This window comes from Alosa pseudoharengus, unplaced genomic scaffold, assembly GCF_046254945.1.
Source record: "Alosa pseudoharengus isolate Yale_2024_CS ecotype anadromous, Long Island Sound unplaced genomic scaffold, YU_APseudo_1.1 YU_APseudo_1.1_scf_3, whole genome shotgun sequence".
Classification (NCBI taxonomy): domain Eukaryota; kingdom Metazoa; phylum Chordata; class Actinopteri; order Clupeiformes; family Clupeidae; genus Alosa; species Alosa pseudoharengus.
In genome coordinates, this window is record NW_027468718.1 from 287501 (window position 1) to 302500 (window position 15000).

General features: G+C 41.4%; 1 protein-coding gene across 1 annotated transcript in view; it reads right to left on the reverse strand.

Annotated features, from left to right (window-relative positions):
• LOC143099986 (transmembrane protein 50B-like) overlaps positions 1-7419 on the reverse strand; it is an 18522-nt gene extending 11103 nt beyond the window's left edge. The window contains exons 1-2 of the mRNA XM_076262881.1: positions 7342-7419; positions 6823-6959 (exon numbers count right to left, since the gene is read on the reverse strand). Of these exons, the coding sequence (XP_076118996.1) occupies positions 6823-6915 (93 nt within the window). The 5' untranslated portion in view covers positions 6916-6959; positions 7342-7419. The remainder of the gene's footprint in view (positions 1-6822; positions 6960-7341) is intronic.
• Between the last annotated feature and the right edge of the window lie 7581 nt (positions 7420-15000).

The following is a 15000-nucleotide window of genomic DNA, read 5'->3' on the forward strand; positions in this document are numbered from 1 at the left end:
GTTTTTGTGGGATTGAAATGTTAATTTTTGGAGTGGTTGGACTGTCTTTAGAGGTCATTGTTTTTAACCCTATTTTTGTGAAATTGTATATTTCACTATAATTAACACCATAAATATTGCCTAAATCACTGGCTATGTTGAATAAAGTTCACAAAACAGTTATTTTATTATTTTCAACAGTATGATTGTGTCAGTATTATGATTGTATGTCAAACAATTAGAGATACGATCAATAACCAATCAGTTTCACCAAATACACATACTCCATTGCTGAAAGATAGCAAAATCACTGAATCACAGATGAGACCTCAAACAACATTTAATTCATTTACATATACACAACATATTAGATCTCACCTCCACAATGTCCTCATCAAAATCTACAACTAGTCTACTAAACCCTATTTGTACCTTCTTAAGACTGGTCTCCCCTTCCTGGATAATGTTTTGCTCTAGATTATAAATAATTCTGTCAGGGCATGTACCGCAGTCGTTTAAGACATCTGTTATTAAGCTCTCCCTCAAAAAAGCTAGCCTTGTATCTATACTGGTCCTCCAGGACCTCAGCGCTGCCTTTGACAGCATAGACCATGACATACTACTTAGGCTTGAAAATTTGATAGGCATCAAAGACTCAGCACTCGCTTGGTTTAGATCATACAGGTACATTTGTACAGGTCCATAATAAACCATCTACCCAGATTATGGTAAAATATGGAGTGCCTCAAGGCTCAGTACTGGGGCCCCTGTTGTTTAGCAGATGATGCATAACTATACCTCTCCATAAAACCTGATGAATTAACAAACTTGACACATGTATAAGAGCTATAAAGACATGGATGACGAATAATTTCCTGCTTTTGAACTCAGATAAAACAGAAGTCATGGTTTTAAGTTCTAAAAAGATGAGGGATATCCTATCCACATCACAGGCTACATATAGTGATATTCCACTTCTCTACTGATCTCATCCACAAGTGTTAAAAACCTGGGAGTTATAATTGACCAGGACCTAGCACTAAGTAATCACATAAAACAGATCACCGAAACTTAATTTTACCATTTAAGGAACATTTCAAAGATAAGGAAGTCCTTCTCCTTACCAGATGCCAAGAAATTAATGTTTTCTCATCTCAAGGATAGACTATTGCAATGCTATTGCAATGCTATTATGCTGGCTGTAATAATACCTGTCTAAAGAGCTAACAGTTTATTAAAAATGCAGCTGCTCACACACACAAAAAATATGAACATATTTTCCCCATCCTAGCATCTTTACACTGGCTACCTGACTTCAAAATATTACTTATTTCTTGCTCTTGGTTGGTTGCCTGCATTGAAAGAGGACACCTCATGAAGACGCTCTTTTGTCTGCTTCTGATAGAAGAAACACTTATCTATGCTGGCAGCAGCTGCTGCTGAACAAGTGTACAAAGTCCCTCTAGATGGACTTGATGCAGTTGCAGGTGTTGCTGCAGGTTCAGAAGATGGTCTACCACGTCTTTTCTGAAGACACTGAGTCCTGCCTGCTTCACATGATTTCTAGTAGCGAATCTTAGCATGCTGCAGATGCTCACTGTTACAGGTGGATTTGTAGCAGTTCCTGTGCCAAACTGCTTTGTTCTCTTGTAAGATAACTGCACTTTAACAATGTAATCGTTGGCTGATCTGTGATCCCCATCTCCATACTCTCTCATGGACAAAAACAAGAAATTTGGCATATGTCTCTAGTGATGGTTCATTCACCAGTCCACACATATCTGCCACTGGATACATAGCCCAAAATCTGTTTCTTTTAGAATATGTGTGCCATCACCTGACTAACAGAAAGACACACCTCAGAATATAACCTAACTAGACTGTGCCACCATGGACTATGAAAATGTGCTTGCTCAAATGTAGAAGGCTAGAAGGTCACTAATATCACCAACCATGAAGAACAGAGCACTATGTGCTTCAGGTTATTCGATATTCTAAATTCTATCACTGCCAGCTATCATCAGCCAACTGTCACTGGTAGTCAGGGATAGATTACTGCATGGGCCTACCGGGCCCAAGCCCAGGGGAGACAAGGAGTCAGGGGGCCCAAGCCATTGCATGGAATCATTGCCTCGATATCAACACATCATATCAACATATAGGCTATGAATCTGATTGAATTAAAGTATTGGCCATCCCCAAAATGCACCAGAATATAGGAAATCACATCAAATAAATTTTTATGCAACAATTAGTGGGTGGCCCTTAATACATCTGGGCCTGAAAGTTCATAATCCATCCATGCTGGTAGTGTCTCTCTTTCTCTTTCTTACACTTACACACACACACACACACACACACACACACACACACACACACACACACACACACACACACACACACACACACACACACACACACACCTGTCTGTTTGTCTATCTGATCCTTTACCCTTTCTTTTCATCACACTTACATAAGCTACGGAAGGCCTTAGAGACTTCAGCTGGTACTATGTAAAAGTCTATTAAGTCTATTAAACTTGATCTCTGCACTTTGTGCTCTGAATGGGTGTAGACAAGAACTGACAGAGCAGGCTAGGCCTACACTCAAGCACACTAATAGGCATGAATTGATAGTATTGGTATTGAAGTATTATTTTTTTTTAGGCACAATTTCTTGTTAAAGAGATCAATCATCAGCCTAAAAATGTTTTATAATGTATTGTTTATGTGGCCCACTTTTGCACACCTTGTAGAATATATTTGCTTTTTGGCACCAAACCCTATGCTATAATACCAGCAATGTGAGGTTTATGGACAAAACACCATATTTGACCTTTTCTGAATTTGACCTTTGATTTGGGTCCTTCAAACCCTTCAAAAAAATGGAGACATGTTTTTTTTTTACTCTTAAGAACCCCTAGAATAAAGACATAATACTGTAACGTCGGCGCACAAGACATTGTTAGCGTTCTCCCACGCAGGGCATGCTGGGATACGGGAGTGAACATTTGGGGGTTTATGTCTGTATTTCTTCTTAGTTTTGAGTGTAATGTTAGCGTCTTTATTGTAACATGTTTCCCTTTTAGTTTCCCTCGTGTGTGATCCTTTTTGTGTGGGGGGCTGCGTCCTCCCCTGTATGTGTAGTGTGTGTGTGTGCTTGACCTGCCCCGTGTGTATTGTGTTCTGTGTCTGTGTCCCTGCTCTCGTTCTCAGCTAATAAACCTTTTGATTGGACAACTGTGTGTGTCACTATCAAATCGTTACAATACTCTCCAAAAATTAACATGCAAATCCCACAGGCCCCCAAATTAGACACATAGGCCCCCCTACTATAACGGTAAAATAAAACTAAACAAAAGGTACATTTAGCAAAGGTGACAAAATTAATATAGGTTATTGTTAGGCGTGAAAGTAGGCCTAGGCTACTTTTAGCTGACCAGTGTCAAATCTGAAAGTGTGAATATTAACAGTGTAGCCTAACTATTTGAATGTTGCACCTTGGTTAGAGACCAACTCAAAAGTAAAGTAACGGTAACGAGTAACAAGTTACTTTCCAAAATGACTATCTTGAATTTGAAGAAGTAACGAGTAACTTGTAACAAATTACTTTTTTTGAGTAACGATCCCAACACTGGCTACCAAATAGCCTATTCAAACTCCCCCAAAGTCAACTGGTAAAATGTAGGCAAGCCTGCTGCCATATGTCTCAGAAGTCTATACTATTTGGTCTATTCTGGGTTTTGGGATCACTTTTGCACTCAAAGAACAATATGGTACCTTAATAATATTAATTTAATAATTGACCATTTATATAAGAACTTCCCCTATTCCAAAGAGCAGCATCCGTCACTGACACACACACACGGGAGCGTACCTATGTTCCCCGGGTCCTATGTTCCCCGCTATTTGTATGGGACCGGGGAACATAGGACCCTTTTTGTAGAAAAGGGTCCTATGTTCCCCGCCTTGTATCTGACCACGGAAATTGCATGGGATATGCTTGCGAGTGCACATTTCGTGCACAAACGGTAGCAAAGTGTATTTTTCTATCAATGTTGCTTGCCGTAGCACACCAGGTAAACCTACACAGGCCCGTCGGAAGGGGGGGGCGAATTGGGCGGTCGCCCAGGGCCTCGCGCTCTGATGGGCCTCGCACCTGTGTTGCCAATGTTGCAGATTTATCTCTAAATCTTTATTGCTGCTCTTTATACAATTTGTCTCTAAAATAAAGAACTGTATTTCATTTAAATCTGCATAGACATTGTTTAAGATTTAAAAACAAAGTAAATAAAAATTAATATCTTTTCATTTTATTTCATGACGTTACGTAGGCTAGGCTTGTAGCGGCCGCCGGCCGGCCATGCTTGTAGCGGGCTTGTTGTAGCGGTCAGCCAGGCTTGTAGCGGCCGGGAAGGCGAGCCAGAACGAAGGGGAAATGTCGGCAGCACGTCCGCGCGACTGCTTTCGTAAATTTCAGTCTGGTGCTGAGAAAAGAAAGAAACTAAAACAGAAAGAGGAGTTCAACAAGACACTGCATGGTTCTCTGGATCGCTCAGGCTCTTACTGACAATTCCAGTAACTGTGGCATCAGGGGAACGAAGCTTTTCAAAGCTGAAACTTATCAAAAATGATTTGCGCACCTCAATGTCACAGGACAGACTATGTGGGCTCGCCCTTCTGTCAATTGAAAATGACGTTGCCTGCAAGCTGAATTACAATGATTTAATTGCGGAGTTTGCTGCAACGAAAGCCAGAAAGGTCGATTTTTTCTAAGTAGGCTATGGTGAGTCAATCTAAGTTATGCGTGTTATTAATTTGTCAGTTTATGTAATGCACATATCTTCAATAGTTTAGTTTGAATGTTGTGCGCTCGATATCGACAAATTGCGTTCAGTAGCCTAATAGCCTACTTCATGACCATTTTCTTCAAGCCAAAATGTTCACCTTTAGCTATGTCTGTGTTAACATGTATGTCTGTGTTGTTGATGTGACGGATAATAAACGGCTTATTATGGCCAACGATTTATGTGCCTGCTATAATGTTATATATCATTCCCCCTCTTAAAGACATGTCAATGTATTATCCTACTACTAAATATACACCGACAGTAGCCTAAGTTACGTGTAAAGTAAGCTATTGCATGATTCCATGCACGTATAGTTAAAAGGGCCTCGCACCCGTCAAGTTCGCACAGGGCCTCGCCCCCCTCTTGCGACGGGCCTGGACCTACACATACGCGCACGGTGCAATATTGACACAAGCCAGAAGGGCGATTTTCCTAACTTCCACGTTGAGTATAGCGGAGTAAAAGAATAGATGAAGAACATTTTTTATAACATAGGCCTACAATGGTTTTACTTGTGTAGTGCTTCTTTACTGAATATAACGAGTTCAAAGTAACATTCTAGGTAACTTCGGATTGTCCGCTTCAGCACTAAATTGAGGACAGCAACACACACGAGCTGCACCTCTCACAGAAGAAACGCGCTACAACTACATGCCTTTTTAAGTTGATATTTAATTGGTTTGTTTTTGTTCATTTTTCCGTTCGCTGCACGCTGCAGGGGGGACTGCGCGTTGCTCCGAAGCCCCTTTGGTCTGACTCGTCAATAATCCAAAAATGTCCCTTTGGGTCTACAGCCCAGTATAGTTTGATATCTCTTTGTTCCATTAAAATTAATCCCATTCTTTCGACAGCTCAACCAAAGGCTATTTTAGATCACCTCCCTTACCTCTTGTACAGTAAGAATCAACAATGACATGCCAAGTGCAAAGACAATGACAAGCTTGGGACTGAAGCCATGCAGACTCGGCTAGATTTAACAGTGTTTCTCAAACTTTTTTTCTGGGGACCCACTTTTTAAAAATGACAGACTATCGCGACCTAACTCGTGACTGTGGTAGTTAACAAACTAGATCAGTGGTTCTCAAACTTTTTCTTTCATTCCCCACTTTGAGGGGGCATTCTCGAGCCCCACCTGTCCCTCATCGCTCTAAGAAAGTGGTAGGTCAAGCTTAAAATTGTCAAATTTATTGAAATAATGACAAGTTCTAAATATATCCTCTTCAACAGAGTTAAAATCAGCTGGTGCTGCAGATATAATAATAAATAAATACATAACACACATATTTCTGTTTTCCAACAACATATTAGGAAGCATAGGCCATTCATTGTACAGCATTGTACAATATATTCAATGAAATGCCAACATGCTGCATTAAATGGATCCATAATCCAGTCATACTGAGCACTGCTGGTTGGGAAATATTTTTGAAATAAACTTTGCAGGGATGTGATGTAGGCCTACTGTTTAATACATGGGATCACAAGAGTGCCTCCCAATCAGACGTTTCAGCGATTTCGCTCAGAAATCTCAAAGGCATAATACTGTCGCGATCGAGGCGCCTGTCCCATACTCAAGTTTTTTGGTGAATGCAGTAATCTTATTTGCTAGGTGAGTTAGGTGCTTGTCTTTGCCTTGTAACTGGACATTTAACTCAAATGTATCGCTAAGATATATCAAATATATCGCTAAGATAGGCCAGCTTCCACAAGAAATGTTCATTAGTGAACGTGCTTGCAGATTCAAACATGCGCTCTTCCTCCAAGAAGAGGCGACTCGGAGCTCAAACACGCGCGATAGCACTTTACCAACCCGCGCCTTGCCGTGCGGCTGCAGTCTACTTGGAAGCTACCGGGGAACATAGGACCCTGGGAACATAGGGATGACCCCCCCACACACACACACACACACACACACACACACACTTTAGAATCTCTTTCCCACAAATCTCGCAAATACTCCTCACGTGCCAGTCATACAACACAGACTTCCTCACCAAGACTCCTGCTGCGACGGACGCAACGGTGTTGCGTTTCTCCCCCAGGTCGAGACACGCAGGCCACTGAACGTTATCTAAGAACCCGGCCATCTTCCTCGCTTGCGGTCTTCTACTCAGTCCGTTCGCTGCTGGTTCTGGACAGAAGAAGGCGGGTCAAAACGAAAGCGAAAGAGAGGAGAGCTGTGATTTTAAAGACTGACTGTCGAGTTTAGACCCGGTTCCGTTTAGGTTTAGTTCACAGCAGTTTACGTTAAAACAGATAGACAGTATGCAAAAGCCTTGATTATAACGTGATAACGGCGTAAAGATGGTTTGACATGTAGGTTAACGTTATCATTTCCGCCCCAGCTTGATATCATCTCAAGCTCGGTAGGCTATCACAGGTGTATGGCACACAAACACGCGAGAACTCTCTGAAAGCCACGCGCGTAAAAGGCCCGCTGGATATAATCTCGTGCATTAATACCATTTCTGCAATGTGAGCCGTTTGTCAGAACATTGTCTCTCCGTACTCACCTGCTTACAGACGGTCTTGACTCACCACCACCGCTTAGCACCTACAATCACGGCACAAAACATAACCGACGCTTCCAGTGGAGGGAAAACACAACAGGCACCTCTAGCGTCTGGGAGGGTTAATGATATTGCATGACTGTCCCCTCCTTTGGTCCCCTCATAGAGTGTGGTATATGGAGGTAGAATTGTCTCATAAAGATTTGTACATACTCGAAAAGATATGCACAAATAGACGTGTATTTGTAAATACACAAACACAAATATACAAATGTGACAGATGTAACAGAGTTAAAAATGTAGTGTATTGTTATATATGATTTTCGCCAAAGTAAAACAGCCTTGTTTAATAGTTGTGAATGGGAGCCACCCTTGGCCTTATGGTGTACTGCAGATCTGCTGCGTGTAGTCTTGTGTTGCTTCCCTACCCGATCAGAGTAGCCGTATGCTTTTGATCTGGTAGGTTCACTGTACAAAGCACTCCACCCAGTATATCAGTTTTCTATTGATGTTTAAGTTGATAACTTCGATGTTTCCCAGGTGTTATACTAATTTACATGCACTGTAAGGATTGTACTGCATTTAGCACGTTTTGACAAAAAGTTTGTTAATGTTTTCCTTTTGACTATAAGTTTCTCCATACTGGTAACTAGCCATAAACTCCGCTAGCCATGTCCATGCTTTTAATGTCTTATCTAGCATGCATGGGTTGAACTGCGTAGTTAAACATGTATTGGAAATAATATTACTCTGCGTCTCTCATGTGTGTAGTATAGCTTCAATGTATGTATGAGACAACAGTGAATGTTAAGCGAGTTATCCCGAACGTAATTAGCTGTAATTCCATGTGTGTGAACTTCTGTCTGGCGTGCCTTGCTTGCTAGCAAGCGAAAGTGTACAATGGAATGTTTACATAGTAGTAACGCAATACATGATGTATTTGCTTGTGCAGATGCTGTACGTGGTACACCGAAGCCTGAAGGCAATGTTTTGATTTATTTTCTTAAAGGTATGTGGCTCCGTAATGTAAATAGGTTCTAGTGAAGTGCTGTAACTTTATGCAGTTTAGTTATGCCCATTCTATATGGGAAGTTAAATGTCATGATTCAGATAAAATTATGCATTTTCTATTACTGAGAGAGTAAGCAGAGTAGCCGTATGCTTTTGATCTGATGCTGTACGTGGTACACTGAAGCCTGAAGGCAATGTTTTGATTTATTTTCTTAAAGGAAAAATAAAAAGGAAGAAAAATTCAACATTTCGCCTCTGTCCCCCCTGATGCTTGACCACTGTTACACATACAAATATCTAAAGTAATTCGTACAAATATGCGTGTATTTGTAAATATATTTTGACATTTGCAAATAAATATGTTTGGCTTTATGTGTGGGAGGCGTTGGAGATTCTGCATTTGTGGATCGCATATGTGGATTTGTGGATGACGTCATTTTGAGACATTCTAAATGCACAGCGATCCACAAACAAATACCCCCGAATTCGCACATGCAAATTCACCCTCCCCTGGACAACCAGTAGATGGCAGTGTTGTGCAACATGTCAGTGAGCAACTGAGGCAGATAAGTTTTCCCACTGCTTTCCCTACTTCAGTGAAGTCAAGTGGTCTGTGACATGGAAGCTGACACTGGATTAACTGGAAGGGTTATAACAGTAATAACAACTAGCCAGAGCAATTCCTTATCGGTTTCGATGTGTAGTGCGCTTGCTTTTATCCCATATACTGTATGTCAGTGTACAGCTGCTAGCATTAACCAGGGTCACCCCTATGTTCCCCAGGTCCTATGTTCCCCGCTAATTGCCGTGGAACATAGAACCCATTTTTTGAAAAAGGGTTCTATGTTCCCTGCAGTTCCTTAACGGGTCCTTAGGCTATTATAGTCCTGACGAAAAATGAGATGAAGAGGCTGAGGTAGGCTATCTTTAGAAAATCGGGACAGTTTTTAATCTCTATACAGACACTGTACAAACTAGTACGGTAGGGATGTAAAAAACAGAGGGGGAGTTGATGCCCTCCACCTCCCACCAAATCGCACCCTGAGTGTATTTATTATCAGTATTTATTATTTTTTTAGTTGAGTTTATATAAACTGTCCAAACGTGACAAAAACAAAAGCCTAATCTCTCCTCTAGGCCTATCCTATTTGGGTATGTGCATCAAATGGCCTGTAGCCATTTGCCGTGGATTTTGGCACTGATGGTGGAAAAAATGACAGACCGGAGAACATAGACCACATTTTTTTCAAAAATTGGGTCTCATTATCAGACATGATCAAGGACATCAGTTATTTTCTCTGCTACCATCCGGCAAGCGCTACAGGAGCCTGGGAGCCCACCAGACTAAACAACAGTTCCTACCACCAGGCTCACTCTGATAGTGTTGCCTCACCAGGAATGTACTTAGCACTATAATCAAATAAATGTGCAATAGAGCTTAGATCGGGCCCAAAAAATCAAGCCCGACCCTACCCGAGCCCGTGCACATTGTGCCCGAGCCCGACCCGGCCCGACACGTTAACTGTAATTATCAGCCCGAGCCCGATTTAAACCCGACATTTTTTAAATACGTGGGCCATTATAACTGACCTTCTCAACTACAATTCCAAGCTGTTTGAGCTACAGAAATCCGTTTAGAGGACATTGAAGGCTGGCTATCATTATTTCTGCCATGGCAAGCCTGCTTCATGTTCATCTTAAAGTATTTTTGCTGTCATAGGTGAACATCGTGCGCACTTAATGCACGCAACAAAGCATACCTGACAAATGCATACCTCCGACTTTTCTCCAAAACTTCCTCGAAGTTATTTCTCCTGTTTTCATTTTTTTTCTTTACATCTTCAAGCTTCACGTTGCACTTAAGCTACACAATACAGCACAGCAGGCCCGGTGTGATGCGTGAGCTCCACAATACAGCACAGCAGGTCCGGTGTGATGTGTGCGAGTGGAGAAGCTGCGCATGACACGTGTTGCGCAGATGACATTACAATTGACATTTTGTAACTCTGAGCCTAACTTGTATAACTTTGTATACACTTGTTACTTAGGCCTACTTTGATAAATATAAAATATTTCTGAGTCTGACTATGGCATAGCTTCAGCTCCCCACCCAAGTAGGCTAATGATTAGAAAAAAAAAAAGCAAGCTTGATCAAGGACCCGGCCCGGCCCGAGGATAGTGGCTGGAAATATCGGCCCGACCCGGCCCGCGGGTCGGGTCGGGTCAAGTTCGGGCTCGGGCTCAGGCAGAGAATCTAAACTCTAATGTGCAATACTGCTGCCTTGCACTTATCACTTTAAACAGTGTGCAATACAAACAGCCTTCGCCTGAGACTGTTTCTCTTTATAGAATGTTATGTATATTTATGAGTGAGATATACCGTAGGCCTATTTTAACTTATAACCTGCCTGTTACACATTTCATTATAAAGTTGATCTGTGACAAGTGACAACTATACATTTATTAAGACAAATATTAAGACTTCAACTTGAACCCTTTTACCTTGTTAGTAGCCTACGTCCAACACTCCATATTCGCCCAGATTTGACCCGTTTAAAACCAGAGACGGATTTGATCCATTTAAACCCAAAGATGGCTTTGATCTGATTTGATCCGTTTAAAACCAGAGACGGATTTGATCCATTTAAACCCAAAGACGGCTTTGATCCATTTAAACCCAAAGACAGCTTTGATCCGATTTGATCCATTTAAACCCAGAGACGGATTCAACCCGTTTAAAATCAGAGACGGATTTGATCCATTTAAAACCAGACAGGATATCATTTTTTTTAAATTACTAAAATTAAAATGATCGCCTGTCAAATAGAAAAACTATGTAAAGAACAGCTGATGGACTTTTTAAAAGCTTATCTGTGTTGAAATGAAACACTCATACACAAATGACCACACACACACACACACACACACAAATGACCACACACACACAAATGACCACACACACACACACACACACAAATGACCACACACACACACACACACACACACAAATGACCACACACACACACACACAAATGACCACACACACACACACACAAATGACCACACACACACACACACACACACAAATGACCACACACACACACACAAACAAATGACCACACACACACACACACACAAATGACCACACACACACACACAAATGACCACACACACACACACACACACACAAATGACCACACACACACACACACAAATGACCACACACACACACACACACACACACACACACACACACAAATGACCACACACACACACACAAACAAATGACCACACACACACACACACACACACACACAAATGACCACACACACACACACAAATGACCACACACACACACACACACAAATGACCACACACACACACACACAAATGACCACACACACACACACACAAATGACCACACACACACACACACACACACACACACACACAAATGACCACACACACACACACACACAAATGACCACACACACACACACACAAATGACCACACACACACAAATGACCACAAACACACACACACACACACACAAATGACCACACACACACACAAATGACCACACACACACACACACACACAAATGACCACACACACACACACACAAATGACCACACACACACACACACAAATGACCACACACACACACACACACACACACACACAAATGACCACACACACACACACACACACAAATGACCACACACACACACACACACACACAAATGACCACACACACACACACACACACACACACAAATGACCACACACACACACACAAATGACCACACACACACACACACACACACAAATGACCACACACACACACACACAAATGACCACACACACACACACACACACACACACACACACACACAAATGACCACACACACACACACACACACAAATGACCACACACACACACACACAAATGACCACACACACACACACACACACAAATGACCACACACACACACACAAATGACCACACACACACACACACAAATGACCACACACACACACATAAATGACCACACATAGGCACACACACACACACACACACACACACACAATTGACCACACACACACACACACACACACACACGACCACACACACACACACAAATGACCACACACACACACACACACGCACACACAAATGACCACACACACACACACAAATGACCACACACACACACACGCACACACACAAATGACCACACACACACACACACACACACAAATGACCACACACACACACACACACACACACACACACACACAAATGACCACACACACACACAAATGACCACACACACACACACACACACACACACAAATGACCACACACACACACACAAATGACCACACACACACACAAATGACCACACACACACACACACAAATGACCACACACACACACAAATGACCACACACACACACACAAATGACCACACACACACACACACACACACACACACAAATGACCACACACACACACACACACACACACACGACCACACACACACACACAAATGACCACACACACACACACACACACACAAATGACCACACACACACAAATGACCACACACACACACACACACAAATGACCACACACACACACACACACACACACACAAATGACCACACACACACACACAAATGACCACACACACACACAAATGACCACACACACACACACAAATGACCACACACACACACACACACACACACACACACACACAAATGACCACACATAAGCACACCGACATGACAACACACTTGGGCTGTCAATCTTCTTAGCCAATTTGAAGTTCATTCATGATTATTTTTAATAATCTAATTATATCCAAATATGTAATGCTCATATTTTGCATATTATTAATATTTACGATGCATCTCTATACACTGTATAAACGGGCTTATGCATTGCCAATGCCACTATAAACGCGTGGTTGACTTGTTATATTGAACAAAAGCTCAGTCTACCAACGATATCCAGAGGCGGACAGAGTACACAGCTTTATTACTTGAGTAAAAGTACAGATACCCTTTGCTCAATTTTACTCAAGTACAAGTAAAAGTACAACAGTCAGATGCCTACTTAAGTAAAAGTACTGAAGTACTTGTTTTTAAAAGTACTTGGAGTACAAGAGTAGCCTACATTTTTTAAATATTGCATTACTACTGCAATAGTAGTATGAAAAAGTTATGAAAAATTTTAATGTTAGTACCTTGGAGAATGTAAAAGGAATTGAAAGTAAAATCAAGTCATTTTCATCTTTTTACCATGTTGCCAGGGATGGGCAGTATTTCTAATACATGTATTTAAAATATGTATTTCAAATACAAAATACTATTTTGTAATTGAAACACTTGAAGTGAAAACTATCATTAACTTGTTCAGAAAATTGAAATAGTCTGGCGAGGTGGGGCCACAGGTTGGCACATTCCCGGGATGGACCTGCTGCGTCTTCATCCATGGTTTCGTCTCTTATCTAAATCTGACCATGGAGTTGACTTTGGCGGAAAGCTGAAGGTGATTGCTGATAGGCTGTCCCAATCAGTGGCGCCTGCACAATCCAATCACGTTTGAGAGGGAAATAACAAATTGAGGGTTTCTGAGATTTTTCTTTTTTTTTTAGAAGAAGAAGTAACTGGTACTCACAGTTATGGATATAAATGTAGTGGAGTATAGAGTACAATATTTGCCTCTCAAATGTACTTAAGTAAAGTCATGAGCACTCCCCAAAAATGATACTCGAGTAAAGTACAGATCCCTCAAAATTGTACTCAAGTAAATGTACTCCGTTACGGTCCGGCTCTGACGATATCTGTGCAACTTGAGAGGTTTCAATTTCTTTTGTGCAGACATGCACACACACTGAATGAACGCCCATACCACTACCACTTTATTGATTGCCTATGTTTGATGACGCCAAATTAGCAAGTATTTCCTGATGGGGTAAAGTTTGCTTTCTTTTCTTTTTTCGGCCCGCGATTCCATGAACCATTATGCCCATCAGAGAAGTGAAAAAAAGCACCGGACATAGCCTAGAGGAGGGAGGTAAAAACCTAACTCTTGCCTGCTTTAGCTGCGTGGTTCCTCGTTCTCTACCCAGCTTGTCAGGGTGTAGTGTTATCAGATGTGCACTCAGGCTGCACGTTGCTACATATTCTGCAGATTACGACATCGTTGGGCTAATTGTTATTTTTCCGTTTTCTGATGGAAATCCAAAAACGTTCCACACATCGCTGAAATGGTCAGGAGTGGTGATCTCCGTAGGTGCATCGCTTCTGCCAAATTTAGATTGTGCATTAGACGTGACAAAAGCATTTTGTTTTCACATACTAGCTAAAGTTAGCCAACACATAAAAAAAAACTTCCCAAAACACCACATTCAAATAGTAATTTCCAAATTTGAATAGTATTGATTTTTTAATTATTCGATTTATATCAGACTTTAAAAATTCTTTGCAACAGCCCTACAACACACACACACACACAAATGACACACACACACACACACACACACACACACACACAAATAACACACATAAGCACTGAGTTTCACTTATAGCTTTTACTAGTAGAGTTTAAAAAAAAGACAGAAAAAGAACAGTTACAA